The sequence below is a fragment of the Pezoporus wallicus genome, unplaced genomic scaffold (assembly GCF_028554395.1).
Source record: "Pezoporus wallicus isolate ANWC-B61680 ecotype Strahan unplaced genomic scaffold, APGP_CSIRO_Pwel_v1 contig_4684, whole genome shotgun sequence".
NCBI classification, from domain to species: Eukaryota; Metazoa; Chordata; class Aves; order Psittaciformes; family Psittacidae; genus Pezoporus; species Pezoporus wallicus.
The window spans coordinates 1,833,738-1,853,421 of NW_026637499.1; the positions used below are offsets into that span (position 1 = coordinate 1,833,738).

The window sequence follows — 19,684 nt, forward strand, 5'->3', positions numbered from 1 at the left end:
AGGCTTCACGTACAAACAACATTTTAGTTCCTTTATAAAAGTGGGGACAGCAAAGCCGTGGTGCAGGCTCCCTGCTCTGGGTGTGAATTCTCCATCATGGGAAACCTTTGAGGTTGCCCACAAACCTCTGTCAGATGTGACACAGGTATGTCTGAGTCTGCCTTGGGGAAGAGGCATGGATTAAATGACCTCTCAAGGCCCTTCCAGACCCATTTTTCCGTGATTCTTGGAGACAGAATCCCAGGCTTGGTGGATCTCTGGCCTGACCTACAGTGACAGTTCATAGATGTGTCTGAACACATACATTGCATGCATTTCTCTCCCACTACAGCCCCTGTGGACCAGTGAGGTGGTATTCAGGGCTGAATAGCTCTTTAGCAACGGGCAGAGCCTCTACCAGGGGCATTGTGTGGGGCAGAGATTTGCAGTCTCTATCACAGTGTTTGGTGTTAGGCAGGGCAGGAGGAGAGCTGGGGATATCCACACATAGGAAGAAAGTCTGTCTGAAAAAGGCATGTTTTCTCTGTTCCTCTGGGCAAGCAAAGACAGTGAGATGCCCTTAGTGGATGCATGGCAGCATGGTATCTAGGTCTGGGGCTGTCTTCCCCCTGAGCTGTTTTGAATGAAGAGGACAAGCCAGAACAGTATCTTCAACCCATGTTTACCTGCCTTTGCTCTGCAGGTTGGTGCAAGGGGAGGGGATGCTGCACTCCCTGGAGGCCATGGGACAGGCACATCTCATTTTTCTTCCCCACACATAGATGATGTCTTGCACATCACTCTTATTCTACAAGTGCTTTTGGCTCTCTGCCCATGGAGAACACAGCCTAAACACATGTGGTTTCCCTGCTCCCCCCAGTCATCATCCAATGTGTGTCTGCGTGCATGCTGCCAGTAGGCTATTCACTAGTGCTTTCTTATCTACTAGTTTGCAACAGTTGTGTTTGCAAGTGTCTTTCTGAAACACACCAGGGCTATATAATTATGTAAATGTGCACATGTCTATGAGGGTTTTGCAGTCTCTTTAGGTTTTAACACAAATCTCATGACATTTGCTGGCTTATTCCCCTTCACTCCAAAGCACTTGCTGTGTTAATAGGAGGCTCATATGGGCACCCCAGGTTTTCATGTTAAAATGAGAAATGAAAAGCATGTTTCTGGATATCACAGTGGGCAAGAAGAGCTGGAAACAAGCAACAACAAAAGCTTCAAAACCTAGAAGGCAAAGGAAAATCCAGATTCTGCCTATCCTCTGGAGTTTTTTAGTTGTAAGTCTCTTAAACCAAGATCACAGTTCTGGGGCAAGTCCAGCTCCTACATGGAGATAATCTGCAAAGGTCTGTGGTAGGCAGTACATAGCTAAAGCTCATCACTCTCAGCAGTGTGAGAACTGCCATACTGATGTGTGTCTTGATATCTTTATGTCTGTTCTCACTCATGTGAACCTTAAGCTATTGGCAGTTCACATCTATGACTACAGAGGCTTGGGGTCTGCCCATTGGTACATTGGTCTGACAAACATGCTTGTGAACCTGGCTATGAACTTATCCATCATCACAAATGAAGTACACCCACACCCTTGGTCCCTTTTGTCACGGTATTACCTTCATCTCCCTATCAGAGCTAATGCTGAGTCTTTGAAGCAATTTTCATTGCCAGCTGAGGACCATGAAGAACAAAAGAAGCGCTTCCAGATGAAACAGGGACAATGATGTGTCTCAAACTGACTACAAGCCTTGAGCCCATGGAACTGACTGAGTTCCCACCACCTAACAAGTTATCCAAGCTCCAGGTGCTGTAGGAAACCAACGTACCTGTATATTTTATATCTGGTTGTAAATCCTTGACGATGTCTTTCCACAAAGGATAAGTAGCTCCGTGAGTGGTGGAAAGGCCCCCTGTCTGAAATAAGCCAATCAAACTCCTTGGAGACATGTTGGTTGGTAGCAGCTGGGTCCTGGTGGGAGGGCTGTACTAGTATATGGTCCCATATAAACAGGAGGTAGAGGAACTCAACAAGCCTCCAGTTCATGCTTTTCTGTCTGCCTTTTTCCTCTCATTCTTGCTCCATTCTGTGGAGTCCTGTTGAAAAAGAGAAGGAAGAGGAGGAAGGAAAGAGAGAGAGAAATGGAGGGGAGAGGGAGGAGGGAGAGAAAGAGAGAGTTTAAAATGGGAATTGCTTTGATCCTTCGACAACTGTCTCTCAGGGTGAAAACAGACATGAAAAATCAAGTTTTAAAAGACTTCCCTCTGCCTGTGTTACAGCTTAGGGTATTTGGCAGTGTTTTATTCATGTACCTAAGTGGTGTCTTTAACCTCCTGAGCATATATCACCTTTGAAATAACCAGGTCCTAACCTGAGACATCCTTACCCCAGCTTTTCCATCACTTCCCTCATGAAGTTCTCTGCAGTGTCGCAGAGGCAAGTGAAGCTGGGCGCAGAAGGTGACTGCACCTTAGGCTACAATTACCCCTTTCCTGTCCCTTTAATGCCATGCCAGAGAAACGTGTCTTCTGCTTTCATGCCTGTCTGATGATCTGTAATCCATACTCCGTGCAACCCGAGCAATCTATGAAGGCCCAGCTCTTACTTCAAAGTGTTGCCAAAAAGAGAAATAAAACAAAATAATTACCCAGGCTCCAGTGAGGAGCACATTCAGACACACAGACACACACACGACTATGAAATCCTGCCAAACTCTGAAGGAGAAAAATCACCTCAACCTGCTTTCCTGCCTGTGTGTTTGGGAGGTGTGTGTCTGGTAGAGGGGGAACAAGGTCTGTTGCTATTTCGATTACAGGAGGACCTCCAGGCTCTTTGCAAGATCAAGGCTCCGCAAGGTGACACAGTGAACTTGCATATTCAGTGCAGATTTACTAGGCAGCTTAAGGGGATGCTTCACAGCACCTGGTGCAGGACATGTTGTCATTCATATGATGGGAGAGTGGTTGTTCCACTGCACCCCCACATCAAATCATGGCTGAGGCCAGTCCTGCTATGAGCCAGCTCCTCTCCCCGACGTGTTTAACAGCTAAATAGACAAGACATATGATGAGTGGGAAGGGAAACAGAGGGGTGAAATGCCTTGCCAAAGGTTACACAGCAAGCCACGGATACAGCTGGAAGAGAGCCCTCATCTCCTGACTCCTATTCGCAATGTTTCAGCCATTAGATCATCCACCTCCACAGTCATGCTGTTGGCACAATGCCCCTCTCTGAACAAAGCCGTGTGCTCTATTGGTGGAAGGTGAGCAGCTTGCTTAGCTGACACCCCACGCCTGACATGGATACCCTCACTTTCTACTTCCTAACTCTGGCTGCAGCAGCATCCCAGCTTGCTGGGTTGTGTTGCTTGTTGCTGATGCTGCTCGGAAAAAGTCATCTCCATACACAGGACATGTTCCTCCTCCTGCCCACCTCCTGTCCATCTGGCTGCCTCGCTGAGTCTGGTGAAGGATGTGCCAGCACAGTGGGCATACCTGGGCAGGCACAGAGATCTTGAGGCTGCATCCCCCACTCCTGGAGCAAAAACCTGGATAAAAGTTGTCCTCAGGACAGGTTATACCCTCTATTTCTGCAGAATAGAGTGCAGAGAGACTGTTGCTACTCTCTGAAGCAGGAAAAGTTCGGCTATGCAAAGCTCTGCTACAAGGAAATTTAGCGTCAGGATTATTTGTACATCCCCAGAAACCATTCTGGTTTTGAGTCTGAGTCCACCATAAGCCCTCAAACTAAAAGTTTGCGAGCCCCAAAGATGACAAGTTTTGCTAAGAGCGTAGGAGAGGCCAAACCAAGGTGTGCTAGAGGTGCCATGTGCACTTGTAGCACTGCATGTGAATGTGAGATGGCTGATGTAAGCAGCGCAGTGTAGACCAGAGAGCATCACCATCTGCTGGCATGGGTGTCTCTTGCATCAGGATCTATTCCCAGGAGCACAGCAGAGCTGCAGCCCATGGCTCTGAGCATCCAGGTCTCCTGTGCCGGGAGTGTGACAGGGAGCACAAGTGCCGAGTGCGTGTGTGGGAGTCTGCACGTGTGCACAGCATGTGTTTGTGGAGCTGCAGTGTGCTCTGCAGCACTTATCAAAGCTGAGTTGTATAAGTCTGGTTAAAAACGACACTCAGCTGTTGTATTACATGAAGGAATGAAAAACGTTAAGTATGGGAAAGTCAACGAATGTTCGCTTTTTCTGTTGGGCAGAAGTTCTGTTCGAACTTCTTTCCAAATGCCAATAGAATATTACTGTTATTAAAACTAATGGTACCTGTAGCTCCTGACTGAAGAGGCTGTTCTTGTTCTGAAGGCATGTACTTTATAGTGCCCTTCAGCACTAACTCTTACTGCACCCATTAGTGTGGCAGCTCTCTGTGTTTCAGCCCATCTCCTCTCAGAAAGGATCGGTTCTACTTTACCTTACAAACCCAGGGTTTGGGGATAAAGGAATATGCTCTATTCCCACACTGAAAAGAATAAAGAATATTCCAAGTGAACTACATTATATCTCTTCTTCCACTCACACTGGTCATGATCCCAAGGTGATTACTGGGAAATGCTCCCAGCTGTATCGCACCCTCAGGATTTCCAAATTCCAGTTCAGGAACCCATTCCTCCTTCTCCATCCAGGCTACTTCTCTGCCTTGCTGCTCTTTGCAGATCTGCAACACTGTCCCATCACAGTAAGCAGATGCAAACTCAGCATATTTGCCATTAGATGGGTACGCACATTTGTTCTGATAGCTATCAGTACACATTGTCCAGACTTGCTTGGGTGTCTGTTCATTAAACTCATCCAAAACTACTTACTTCATCAGCCAGCCTGGACCAGTTTTGCTTTAAACATTTCACTTTCTATTGAATTTCTATTGCAAAGAGAGGAGCTTTCACATACCTAAATAGAGTGATAACTCCCCTCCAGTTCCCAGGCAGTGCAAGTGTGAACTGAACTATAAGAAGAACCAAATAAAACGTGTTTCAGAGAAGTCCCAATGTGTCCTCCCACATGAGAGCATCACACACTGAGGAAATATCAACTTATAAAAGAGAGGAGATACTCACTAATCCCCCCCACGCACGTCTTCATTCCCCTTTCCTCTCCTTTTAGATTGAAGCTAGTGTCAGGATGATATGAGTTGTGATAGCTCTTAACCACAGGTTAAGACATGGGGAGAACATGCCTTCAGATCGCTAGCAAAAAAGGACACATCTCCAGTCTGGAAGCTGGATCAGCACTGAGAGCAGGGAATGGTGCCTGAGGCAATGAAGGATGGTAGAGCACAGTTGGGTCTAGACAACTATCACACCATCAACTTTAATTTTTTAGTAGTATCTTTTTCCCCCCTGTAGCTGCTGTAGAGATGTTGTTTCACATTAAAGATTAATACACACCATGGGGCTGGTCCCCACGGAAGCTATAAAGCTTACTAAAGTGGGATTATTTTGCGTCTAAGGCAATATTATATGAGGTGCATTCAATCTAACTCCTAACAAGACTGAATCTGAAATTAATTTGTTAGGTGTCTTTATGGGGCTCAGCTGATGTGCAGTGTGTTCTGGGGATTTTGCAAAGGGGATGGGGAAAAAGGGGCAAGGAGGTGATGTCTCCAAGTATATACAGCTTGGGTAGGAGAGCCAAGACTAAGTAAAAGCCATCTCTGCATTAAAAGGGGAGGCTTGGGAGAGCCAGACACTGGGTTTTGATCCAGGAATCTAGGTTTCTGCTCAGCTCTGCACCTTCTATGATCTTGGGCAATGCCCTTCCATGCTTTTTTGCCTTGCTTTCCAGCATAGAAACACAATAACGTTTGACTACTTGGACCACAAACTTGTAGGAGAGGCCATCATCTGGTTATAGCACCTAACAAAAGGCAGTCCTGCTGCCCCCACAGCTCACTAGGTGTTCCTGCCCTATAAGCAATGAATGAAAACCCTCTTGAGGTGACAGGAAGGTTTGTAATACAGCAGATAACAAAAATACAAGCTACAAAGGCCATTTCCACTCCGGAGCCTTACAGAGCAATGCAGTCATCTGGGTCCTTCTGGCTCATGTCAGCAAATATGATCATGCAATTAGCACATCTGTTAATAAACATGATCAGTGGGTGAGCTAAGACATAGGCTGCAGTTCACAGTAAATAAGAACTGGGAGAAGAAAATGTTAGATGTACTGATTCTGACTCACGTTACAGTCGGTTTCCAGCATCGTCCATCACAAAGGCACATCCATCAGTGCAAATAGGGGTTTCTGTTACAACCCTTTTTATTTTGTTGGGTGGTTTAAGATGGCCTTATTCTAATACAGATCCAGCCTGGAACATTAAACGTTCCTTGTCTTGTGAGTCTTAAGGGTTCTTGGAGGAAAAATAGGCAAGTACTTTCTGTAAAGTGCAAGTTGTATTTGAATGTACACTTAATTTCACTGTGATTGATATCTCTGTGTTAATTATATTCTATTTTAGGCAATACCTTTTCTGTCACAAGGCAGTGCCTTTTATCCAAGGAGTTCAAATTGAATTAGAGACATTAATTAAAGCTCTCAGCACTCTAGTAAGGCAGGCAAGTGCTGTTACTCCCATTGTTTCTTGAAACAAGAAGAAAGGAATAGAGCTGGGTGTCTACTTAGCCACTTAAAAGGTAATTTTTATACAGTGGGATAGCTCAGAATGATAGATTTTGCACAGAATGATACTGCAAGGTCTGTTTCATACAAGGGAGGTTGTGTAGCGCCAAATGACTGCTACAAACAGGAAAGGCAGAACGTAAGAGCTCTGACTCTCCATCACTTGCTGTGAATACTTCACTACTCCTCTGCCTCCTGGGATTTTCTACCTTTCTTCTAACCTCTGTACCTTTCATTCATCCCTTCTATTAGATTCAAGTTGATTTTGCACATAACCCTTCTGTTTTCTCCTCCTCGTGTTGTAAACTCTTTCCATCAGGAATGCAGACTCAGGAAAGAGAAATTACTGAACACATTATTTGCAGTAAAGAAATAAGTCCCCTATCTCTTTAAGCTTCATGCACCAATAATTCTTTCTTGTGTCCCACATTTGTTTCTTGGCAGGTTGAGAGAGGTTTCTGCCTGCTGCCATTTACCAGAGGGAAGAGGCTAACAATCGCTATTTGTATCTGAAACACTTCTGTTCTGCAGCAACTTCACACACTGCTTTAGGATGCTGATAAATTAGTAAAAGACTGAAGTGTCAAGGGAGAGATGAAACAGCTTATATTAGTTTAGAGCTCGACCCTGCAAAGTGACAATCGTCTGACCTCATTTCAGCAAACAGCTTAAGTGCATCCTTAATTTTAAGTCTGGGAGATACTCTTCTAGATTTTATTCAACTACCCCTTCTTTAAGTTAACTGTACGTTCACATTCCTGCTAGACAGGTAACTACTGCCCTACACCTTTAGGATTTAACTCGTGTTAGGTCACTGAGTGCAACTGGAGTGACAATATTTATGTCCTGCCCCTAATTCAGAGATGGCTCATGAAAGTGCTGGGAGGTAGATACTGCCCATGAAACTGCTTTAACTGTCCTTTGGAAACAGTGGTCAGCGATCCAACCAAGCTGAGGACATCTTTTCTGTGTCAGGGCCAGGGGAAAACAGGGAACAGGGATGGAAAAGGATCAGGAAACAAATCTGTCAAGGTTTGTCAAGTCATAAGAACTTCTGTGGATAAACCTGAGCTCTGGGAAAAAAGAATTTGGCTGCTTCTGATCTACATGTCTCTATAGCTCAAACTACAGGGGCTGATAACTGACTAGAGTCAGAGATGGAGCTGCAAGTCAGCAGTGGTTCTGACTTTCTGGATGTCTCTGGCAAGCAACGTTGTAAAATCCTGAATGATTATAAGCTATTATTTGGTGGAAGCGTGATTTCTCCATTTGAGGCAGTGATGGGTGAATCCCTCCCCAAACCTTGGCTATTTTCCACTGACCAGTGCCTACATTTCCACTCACTCTTGACCAGTTCAGTTTAAAATATGCCTGAGTGATTAGACCTGAAGGATACTCATCAGCTGAAACATTTCTGGGTGAGGAAAAGCAAGGAGAAAGGATACGAAATATCTCACCAAAAATACCAACACAACCCCTGGACTCACTTTTTTGCCAGATTGTTCAGGCTGAAAAAAATAACGACTGGGAGATGTCAGTGTTTTGGCTGTGAGAGCACCAAGGGGAAACATTTCCAAATTTCCATTTAAAACTATCAGACTTTTTTCCCTTTTCTCCTTCTGGTTTGTCTTTCCAGCTTCTTAAGGGAGAACACTGATGAAAATAGTTCCTTTGACCCCAAGTGATTTAGAGGAGAAAAGGCTTTTTTTTTCCTTTCAGTTTGTCAACACTGTGCTCACAACTTGTCAGAATATTCAGTGAACCAAAAACATCCTACAAATCCTTTGTTATTAATGCAGTTCAATCAGTAGCCTAGAGGGAGCAGGTTTTGAGCAGAAACTTGACTTACTCCGTGCCTCTATCGAGGTGAGAATCACACTGGTAACAACTAAATACCTGTTTTCAGCTCATTTGTCCCCACACTTCAGCTAATTATAAACTGCTGTTTCTGTTTTGATGAGGATGAGAGGCTCTTTGAAACCAAAGAACTGCAGCAGGCTTGTAACCTCCATCAGGTACAACATCAGGTAGTCCTCATCATAAATCCAGTAGCCAAGGTGCCAAAGCCACCACTCTGAAATCCAGGATCCATAGGCACTAGGTTTATGGATTTGCTTAGAAAGAGGATCCATCTAACAGTGCTCAGTAGAACTGGGAATTAAATTAAAAGGAACTTATGCATGTACACACTGATTTACGTGGTGAAGTATCACATTCTGAAGACAGCCCTGCTGAATCTGAGACTGGAACAGGTATCATGCTAGGTGCTGCACAAACAGACACCAGAAAGGTGGTCCATGCCCCCAAAAGCTTGCAGTCTAATCAGAAGACCAAGGACACCAGATGGCCAGGGACAGATGGGGGAGCACAAGGGAACAGTGAGATAATGCTGCTCAGCGGGCTCAGAGCAGTGGTGTCAGCACACCAGCAGCCCTACTGTTGGCAAGATTGTGATAGCTATTGTCAGAAATGAGAGTTCTAAATAGGGAGGCTGGATAATGAGCTAGCTTTGGAGATGTTTGTGAGGAACTCCTCTCATTTGTGAAGTGGCAGAGATAGAATGAATATAGATGGTAATAATAATGATAAATAGCACTTTTCTGAGCTGCTTATTAAAAAAAAATATGGTGGGTGGTGAGCAGTGATTTCTATTAAACACTGCCCTGAACTTGAAATTATTCCTACTATTATTAAATTATTGTCCAAGCTAAGCCACTTCTCCATAATTTCATTTTAAATTACACCAAAAAATGCAGCTCTGTCCTCTGTCTTCCTCAGTATTTATACACCTCATATCAAAGTCCTGTAATCTCATAAGTGTTAATAGGTTTCTATCCTTGCAGCAGCTCTAAAAGATTGGGAAATGCTGGTTTTTCCCATTCTGCAGAATGGGAATTGAGACACAGGCTTGATTAATGGCTTGTCCCAGATCATTTTCTAACTGCTTCAGGAATTCAACCTGAATCTCTTAAGTCTCAGCTCAATGCGACATCTCCTTGCAGTACCCTTCCTACGCACCTTCACGCTACTATTCCCGAATTAGCTAGGACTTGCCATGGAGCTGCTTAGGATTTTTTTGGACTGCTCATTTTATGTCAAAAAATGCCAATTCATCAGAGGCAGAACACTTGGTAGAAATTTGTTGATTTAAAGGGGGGAAAAAGAAGCATTTTGATAAAGTCAGCTTTTCTTTGGAACAGAATGTGTTGAGTGTTCCATTTGGAAAGGCTCGGTTCAAGATTGTGTTTTGTTTTTCATTACATGTTGAGTACTATACATTCAAAATCAAAATGAAGTGTTTTCTTAAACAGCGTGTTTTGACTGAGCCAAATTTATTTTGTAATTTGTGCTTTCTGCAATGTCCAAATTCATTTAGTGCTCTTCTTGCATTTTGAAAAAAGAAATACCTGTGAACTATACCAAACAAACCAAACAAAAATCAGACTATTCCGTATTGTTGAATTGAGTAATCTGAAAACTAAGTTCAAAGAGGTCTGTCAGAGTCCAGAAACCCTGCTTTTTGCTTTCAAGCCTGTTCCATTCTCTGTCCCAAACTTGCCTTTCTAATACCTTTCATTGCAACATTTAGGACCTGTAAGCAGAAAGCTTGAAGGAAAAAAGTAATCGATGCCAAAACTGCCCTGAAGAGCAATAATGTAACATTTGATCCTAAAGGTCAACTGTTATCCCACACCTAACATTCTTTACAACAATTTTGTTGTTCTGAAATTCATTCTTGGGCAGGGACTTCACCACCACTGTCACACAGAGTAATCTCACTCCATAGGCAAGGTAAGGCTGTTGATTTTGGTATGCTAGGAAGCTGAGGTTACCTAACAATCCTTGCAAATGATCCATCTTCCTGGTTTTCTTACCCCTCAGAAAGGAGCTTAGCTCTTAAGCTGGGGCTTTTGTGCTCCTCAGCTCTTATTGGAGGAGCAGAACAGGTTAAAATCCACAGGCTATTGCTTCTGCTGGTACAGCTCCTGCTGCTTGGATAATGACAGCCCTGCCTGCCAGGATGAAAAGCATCATTTAACTGAGCGCTTCCTATGGGCACCAGGTTCTGCCACCATTCACGCTGGATGAAGCCAAGGGAACCAGAAGCAGTTGAAGAGGGGAAAGAAAAAAGACCCCAAGTTGTTGATGACTGCAAATTCTATCCCTGGGCTCATCCACCTCTCTTACCACACTGAGAGAATGAAGAATTTGCTATGGCCATAAGAATCTCGCTGTGCATTTAGACACACAGGCTCCTGCAGCTTTAGACCCTTGAGCAACAGCCCTGCAAGGATACTCAAGAGACAAGGTGAGTCCTCATAAGGTCTCAGACTTCTGCAGGCTGAAGATATGTGGTTACTGCCATGGACTTTATACACCTGCAACTACCTAATAGATGATGCCCAGTGACTTAGAGATGTGTTGTGGGAATCTCTTAAGTATTTAGGACAGATTCCTTTAGTGCACAGGACACTGGTCTGAGGCTGAAAACACCTGGGCCCAGGTCTCTCTATCACCCTGCCTTCCAATATAGTGAAAGTTACACACACATTAACACACAGGCACTTTAACTCAGGCTAGACATGTGAGCCAGAATGTGTAATAACACCATTTTATCTGCAGCTTCTGAAACAGAAGCCAGGAATCCTGAGCGTGGGTCTCCCTCTCTAAGCACACATTTAGGCAGGCTCTGCAGCCGCAGGTTCTGTTGGAAGGTCTATTGAAGTCAATGAGCCTTGGGTTGGATCTCATTGCAAAAATATAATCAAATAGCATATTAACTCTTAATTTGGAATAGTATATTAAATTAGAAGCTCAAATTAACCTGAAAATGCATTTATATAATGGGAAGATTTAAAATCTGTGTATCATGAAGGTGGGAGAACTCCAAGCCAAAGGGGTTTTCACCAGCCTTGAATCCCAGAGCCAATCTGCCCAAAATACTACATTTCAGCCTAATCCCTAGTGGATTTCCACCGAGACAGAGGGATGTGTGGAAAATAAAGCCATCACATACTTATCAATATTAATCTGTCAAACACAGAGGACTGGTACTAGCTAGACCCCAACCAATGCCAAGAACTGAAAAATACCACAGGATACTAAGGATCTGCACTGGCATTCCACCATCACAAACAGCATCTTCCATCAGCACACCAATCCTGCAGCACGGATTTGTTAGAACACTGAAGGAACTCAGTCGTTGCTAGGATTAAAGGCTGAAACCATGCAGGTCTGAGCATCTCAAACATGAAAGCAGCTTGGTATCCGAGTTTAAGACCATCGCTAGCTGAGAGTTTTCTTTATTTCCTTCTTTGAGTCTGTTCTGCTCTGTGCTAAATCCATCTTCTGACCACCTGGAGCGTTTGAGTCTTGGCTGTGATGTTTGTCTGTTTAGATAGACTGCAAGTAGAGCTGGTCACACAATTGTGACAGAACAGTTCTTAGCAGGAAAACGCCTCTCTCTTGCAATCGAAACGTTGCATGGGAACGTGTCAATTCTGACAAACTTTTTGATGTCTAAGGTGTCAAAACAAATCATTTTGATTCTCTCCATTTCAGTCATACTGGAACGTTTCATTTTGAGGAGAGAAACACATTTTTATGTTGTTTCAATTAATTTGTTTTGACATTTTTACATATTCTGTATTGTATTGATATATTTCAAATATACTGCATCTTGTAGAAAATATTTGTTATTTGTTTATTTATGTGTTATCATTAAACAATGCTAAATATTTCCTACAGCATTCTAGTTCTTCAGCACCACAGAAACAGAAAATAATGAAGGTCTCAAGTTAGCATTGCTTTCGAATTTTCAGGCCATAAAAGCTTTGTGGGAGCATGGTTCTCATCCAAACTGGAGCTTAAAAGCACGACCACAAATCAGAAGGCAAGATTTTTCCCAAGGAAAAAACATGTCCATTTTCCAAGCAGCTCCGTCAGCTCAATGACTGCATAGCACAGCTTCCCTCCCCTCCTCAGATCAGAAAACCAACTTCTCTGCTGGTTAAAAGAAGTCTACCTGATTTTCCTTTTCTTCTTTTAAACCAGATTTTTGCTCCTCTGCATAGCAGAGGGGAATTGCTACCCATGAATTCACACCATCGAGTCTGTGGTAAAAGTGGGTTGAAAAACAGGGCAAGGCAAGTGGCAAAGGGGAGGAAGGAGAGAACAGTGGTGCGGAGCCTGTAATGAGGCAACTCTATTGATTCTTCATTTCATGGATGAAAATGTCCCCAACGGCTCCTGTGCATTCACTGCAGTTCAATAAGAGATGGAGGGCAGCAGGTCTCAGTGCTGAAGTCTGAGTGCTGTGTGCTGCTGGTGCCTCTTCGCAGGGCTGAACGTGAGAGGACAGACTCTGTTCTAAATGTGCATACAGAGAACAGCATGCACAAAGGCAGGGCCCTGATCTACGGCTGTGCATGGAGCAAGAGGCAGTGCATGGCTATGCATGACCACATTTCCCTTCTCCTCCCTTTCATCAGGCTAAAACCAAGTTTAAATAAGGAGCAAAGGCTGCTCCTTTCCATGGCAAGTCTGCCACCTCCCCTTGGAGAGAGGGATTAGTGCCAACCACCATTCAGGTGATGCAGGGGAGCACAGTGGTTTATGCAATGGGAACAGAAAGGAGAAGCATCCCCACTCTTTGGAGGTTTATTTGAAGTAGCAGGGAGCTTTTCTGTCTGCTTTTCCTCTTAAAGGGATATGCCTCCACCACCAGACACTGCAGTTTGGAATGTGAAATCCCCCACGCAGCTGCTTCAACGTGCACCTCTGCATGCAGATGTGCCTGGTTAGCTACTCTTGCTCCAGCTGGGCTGTCACTACAGATTACAGCTTTTTGCTAATAGTGAGTAGTGCTGGAGCCTGAGACTTCCATTAAAAGCCGATGTTTCCACCTCCCTGCCCCACAAATGGCTCTGTCCCAGCCGATGTTTCTGTACACATGGCCTCATCTCTGGGGTGGGAAAGGAGCAAAGTGCCTCAATTTGTTTCTGTGTTAGGCAACAATGGAACAAGTTGAAGGCAGAAGATATTTGAGGATAATATGTTTTGAAAACTGTGGATTATTTACTTGAAAATTGAATTTATCCCTGGTCATCAGCGCATTCTAATACTGTAACCCCATCACTCTGACAGCTGAGCACTGAATCACCCCTTTGGAAGAATCCTTGAAGGAAACGCTTCATCACCTGAAGCAACAAGAGAGACTCTATCTAGGAAGAAGGAATGCTCCTGCAGGGAGAGAGTGCCCATCCATGCCAGACACTGCAAATCATTAGCCCTTCATTGCTAGATGATTTGAAAGCTGCTGACAGATGAAGAATTGGCATGGACACTTGACCTTTCTCCATTGCCAGGAGGAAATCACTGACCAGGAAGAACAGCACATGCTCTACTGGGCTCTACAAGGGAGAAGAAGAGGGTCTGGAAGAATTCAGAGCGCTTTGTAAAACAAGCACTGCTGCTTCAGCACAGCCTGTGCAAATGGTCAGCATTGCCATCAGTCATGCGCATGCTGATGGAGTGACTTCCAGTTTAGCATGTGTCAGATGCCTTCACAACTCCTCCTGCTCCAAAGAGGACATTCAGAATGAATGCACAGAAGACTTTCTTATGGACACTGAAAGACTCACACCTTTGCAGGCTGGGAACAGAGCAGAACACACTAAACTGTGGTTTACAGTTTCACTGACATGGTGTCCTGCCAAAGGAAGTGAGGAGTCCCTTCCACCAGCATGCACACTGCTGACTTTGGCTAGATTGTTAGCTTTTCCCTGCTGCTCGATAGATCCTACATGCCTCTGCAGCCTCCCCGAGTGACTCTGTCTGAAAGCAATCCAGAGCAGGTGTCACATTTGTTTCTTCAACAGCCTGACTCCCATAAAGATCTTGTGCAATCAGCTGGCCAAAGCCAAAGCCAAAAAAACACCTCCATCGCTGGTCATGAGTAATTAATTCTGCTTTGACATTCCCCAGGGCACCTCACAGCTAGTAAGAGCTGCTGGAGAAAGAGACACTGCTGTGGAAAAGGAATAAACAGACTTGCCTCAACTGCAGCCATGGAATTAGATAATAAATAGCTAGCTAGATGAATAATACTCTGTGAGCGCAAAATCAAATGCAGAACAGGAATACAGCTAGCTGGCTTATCCCTGGGAAATCAAAGGTGTTTGGAAGGAGTTTCTAAAGAAAGAAGGGTATTTAGAGTCTACTGTGCTCAGGAACACATAGCCTGAAGTTATCCATCACATCTAATGTGACTGTTACAATGACAGACAGCTATTCTTGCACATTTTATTCTTGGTATAATATTCTTGGACCAAAGCAGCTCAAGGAAATTTCCTCCTAATTTACATCTCTGTTCTCTCCCTCCTCCTGCCTGGATTGCAGACTACACAGCGTCTTTGTTCCCATGGCATCAACACAGTTTCCCCCACTAGCTGTTATGGGCTTGGTCTGTGTTCCTCAGGGAACTATAGGTATCAACCTGAAGCATGGATCCTTCAGCTTCTTCTATCTGCCCCTTAAATGCCTCTCCCCACTAAATCCATAGCTTCTGTCCAGATTTGTCCATTAATGACACAACTGAGTTTCCAGTGACAAAAACATTATTCTGCAAGACTTGAAGAAGTCAGCAGGAGTTGCAGCAACATCCCAGATTCAGGTACCAAGCCTGTGATGTGCATCGTACCAAGCAGATGGTGGTGTAATCCCTGCCAGCATGCAATGCCCAGTGCGCAGAGAGCACCCGTAACCCCTGTCTGATTGAATATGCATATTCACATCTGAGTTTACTCAGATGTGCACAGGGGCTTCTAGTGCCTGTGCACAAACTCATCCAGATAAATCAAGAGCAAGAGATCCACATCTGAGGTCCTGTCACAGCAAAGAGGAGGAATCTGCTGGTTCCTCTTCACGTACACATCACCCAGTCTTACAAGTCTTTGCTCTCCTTTTGGTCCCTGTATCCCTGAGGATACAAGTCCCAACCTTTCAGAAATGCTTATGTATTCAGTTTGGACTTCCTGCTCCCATTGCATTGGGGGTTTCTAAGCATGCAGCCAATTCCTCTGTGTTCCTGCATACCTTCAGCTGGAGTCTGAAATCAGTTCAGATTACTGTCTTCCATCCCTCCTTGCTACTCTTCTTCACCCACCATGCTCATTTATCCATCACAGCGAGCGCAGCCAAGACACCTTATTAACATTTGCCACTTCATTAGTAACCTTCTACACGAGGAGCAGAGGAGGAGAAAAGAGGAAAGCATGTAAAACTGGAATGTAAAGAACTCTGAATTAAGAGTAACACAGAACTGAAGGTGTGAATGAGAAAGTGCAGGAGCAGAAGTATGAGTAAAATTTTATGTGTGAGAAAGATTTATAATTAATCCACAGTCTAGTGAGAGCAGGGGAATGCAAGTCAAGACTATAGTCTTCTCTATATGCTTCTGCTACTGGTTTACTCAGACAAATCATTTTACTTTCTCCTTTCCCCCCCTCCACTGCTCTCTACCCTTTGAGTATATGTTATTTGAGATACAAATTGTCTTTAACTGTGTGTAGCATAAAGGAAACTGCAATCATAGGCACTAAAGACGCAAGACATTTTAAACACATAGTTAAATTAGGCACAGCGAAGCACTTGGGGATTGACTGCCAGTGTTTATTAATTCAGGTTGAATTTGTTAGATAGTTACTGTCAAAAAATGGATTGGGGAAAATTCAAAAGAATCAAGGTACATGACTGAGTTATTCCTTAACTTAAATGCTTCAGATTGAAATGTTTACAAAGTGCATCTAGAAGGAAATAAAGTGAAAAACAGTTATGAGAAAAAGTTATGCATTTCTGCATCATTTAAACTTTAGAAGTGATTTTCTATTCTCCTTTCCTTTTAGTCCCACATATAAAAGACTTTTCATTCTTCCCCCCATGTCAATTATGTTTGAAAAGCTAAAATTCATTTTTCCCTCTTCCTTTTTTTTTGCTTCAGACTGACAAAAAAACCCAAAACCAAAAATGATTATTCACCTATCCCTACCAGGAATTACAATAACTGCCTGTCAGATCTTCATAGCAACATGAGGGATCACAGCAAGGCTGAAAGTCTGAGTTTAAGCTGATGATTTCATAGTCCTCTGCTCTCTGCATTCAAAGAAGAACTTACAGGGAAATAATTAGATTTACAGAAAAATAAACGAACAAATCCTTGTATCAAAAATGAGAGAAAAGTTCCCAAGAAATAATCTTGGGATTGGTTTTACTTTTTCCATTAGAAATAGCTGTATTTTCCTGATTTATTCTACAGTCACACCATCTGTTTTAACCATCTATTTCTCTGAATTATCTCTTTTCACTTCTCTGGCTTTCCTTTTATTTCATTTCATTTTCTAACATGTAACCAAACAAGCCTGAGGTTCCTACAGCAAATCGGAACATACGATGTCCAACTCCATCTGACATTGAGCAAAATTAAAAGCAGAACTCCCTGCAATCAGCCATCCCTGATTCAAACCACCAAAGTGCTCTTTGGATGAGACACAGACAGGCAAGGATGGGAACAGCATGTACCAGGGCTGCTGCTCCTCAGACAACATCTGGCATCTGCTCCTGATCTCTCAAGCACAGGACCCTGCTCCCAACCACGTACCAGCAATCTTTGTCCCAGAGGTATTCAGGGAAGCATCACCTGCTTTGCTTCCTTCATCCACTGGATTGAATGAAAATGAGGCCCCTATCTAGAAGCCAGCAGTCTAAATAAATATCTGAGTGTTTCTACGTTGCCAAAGAATTTGGCTCCTGCATTCCTTAGTCATAAGCATTGCATTTGTATTAGTTTGCTTTTGGGGTTTCTTCAGGAGAAAACAAGCTTCCATTAAGAAGAAACTCAGTTCTGGGTGTATTTTACTTTCTTAACATCAGTTGTGGGCAATATGAGCAAGCACAAACCCTCCAATGGTTTACTGTCATCTTCCACAATCCTTCAGTGCTATCCCAGAAGATAGAGCACCATCAAACCCGCACACACATGGGGCACAGAAAATGCTTCCTGAGCATCTTGCTACAAAAATAGTGTATTACTGAGCTGGAAATCAGCCCTCACATCCTTTCAAGAGCCTAGAAATTTAAAATTACACATAAAAATAAAATCCAGAGCGTCTCTCAGCTCTCCTGTTGATTTCCCCAGTTTCAAATCTTATTTATGGAGGTCTGCAGAAGAGCAGTAATGCTGTGCAAGGGCAGCAGAGTGTGTATTTGTCTGCAGGCCTTCTGTCCACCTCTATTATGGCACCCGAGGGAGGGTCATGCCCCCAGCATCACGATGTCCCTGTTATCTGAGACACGATAGGTTTGGGGACTGTAATTCACTGGTCTCAAGGCTCTACAGAAGAGCTCCCTTGGATGAGCAGCAGAGAAAGGGAGGGGAAAAAAAACGTGCCATGGACAAGATTTCTGGCTTCAAACTTGAAACCAAAGTAATGAGGAGCACTGCAGGAGAATCTACTGGTAACAAGGACTTATCAGCCTCTTTTGCTCTTCTTTTTAATGTAAGCAGCTTTATCATTAATTGCTATTTACTGCAAATGCTGAAGTTGGTAAAAAGACTAATATGCTGCACTGAAACAGCAGGTTTGATTCAGGCTTATTAAAGCACAATGCACACGTGTGTGTGCACACATACGCTTGCACACTTCATTTTGTGTTATGCAAGTCAAAGCCCTATATCTGTGTGCAACAGAATGAAACAAGATACAATTACCATATTCTTCCCTTACATATTCCAGTAAAAGGCCAACTTCATTAGTGATCTTAGGCAATGAGAAGAGAAATGAATTCAGGCCAGATTGCTAAACATTGAGCCATTTTGTTGGGGTAAAGGAGAAATGGATGAAATCCAGTGTTGCTTTTGCCCAGCGCTGGAAAGGTAAAGACTCAGCACTGCTGAACACCAGTCTTTGGGGGGCTGTATTTCCTGAGGACATAGGCTGCCAAATCCTTAAGGAAAGAAAAACCCACATTTTTCCTCATACCAAACTTGAAGCCAAGTTCTCTGGGTGGCTCACATCCACAGTGTGAGCTGGAGGGCTCAGACCGCAGCACTGACTGCAAGAAATTCAGTTCCTGTGCATGGGGACACATGCATTTAAAAAGCTTTTCTGAAAGGTATCAGCCTGAGTGACCTGCCCAAGGTCATATATAATATGTCAGTGAGCACTGGGATTGAACTATCGTGCTACAGTGCTGCTTTATTCACACAGTGCTGTTCCATCCCGAAACAGCCACTGCTCTCGGTCCACTGTTACCTTCCACTCCTTATCACAGCCTCCTTAGAGAGACATCTGTCCTGTGCTCCGTAAACCATAATATAACTACAGTCTTTTATTCACTCTCTGTCACCATGCAGTTTTATTACAGAACCCTGAATTATCCAGCTTAGTCTACAATCTACTTATTCCTGTCATCCATTCTTCCTTTCAACCCTCGCCCCACCTTTCAGCCTTGTCAGTGTTTTAAGTCTTCCAGGTACTTGAAATGCAGTGACCATTCCGATTCTCATGGGGAAACCCAGTTGCATTTCACTGAGGCCAGTCTGCTGGGTTCATTTCTCTTTCAAATGCAGATGGTTGGAAATCAGGAACTAGCACTGGTCTCTGCAGTCACATTTAAACCAATCCTTCAAGAATACTAACACACAACTGCCATTTTAAAGCTCTGATCCCATTCTTGCCGTCTATAAAATTTTATTCCCTTCCCTTCTCTGCTCCTTTCATCAGAAATCAATCGTTCAGTAATGCAGGTAAACTGCAATCCTACCTCATAGTTATTTTCTTTTTCATGCATCTTTCTCATGCATTTTGCAGAATGAAAGCTCTCCTGTCCATCCTTTCCCTTTCCAGCCAAGCCTGGAAGCACAGCAATCATCACACCTACACAACACCTCATCGGCAGATTTGCACCTGCTGGTCACATCTCTCTCTTGTTTGCACCCCAAGCAGCAAAGGAATCATTCATCCTGATGTAGCAATTCATCTTAGCATTCACACTTGCCTTGCCAGTAA

General features: G+C 43.7%; 1 protein-coding gene across 1 annotated transcript in view; it reads right to left on the minus strand.

The window, feature by feature from the left end:
• Nucleotides 1–19,684, minus strand: part of BRINP1 (BMP/retinoic acid inducible neural specific 1) — an 86,498-nt gene that overhangs the window by 57,487 nt on the left and 9,327 nt on the right. The window contains exon 2 of the mRNA XM_057405894.1: nucleotides 1,815–2,082. Coding sequence (XP_057261877.1) covers nucleotides 1,815–2,032 — 218 coding nt within the window. The 5' untranslated portion in view covers nucleotides 2,033–2,082. The remainder of the gene's footprint in view (nucleotides 1–1,814; nucleotides 2,083–19,684) is intronic.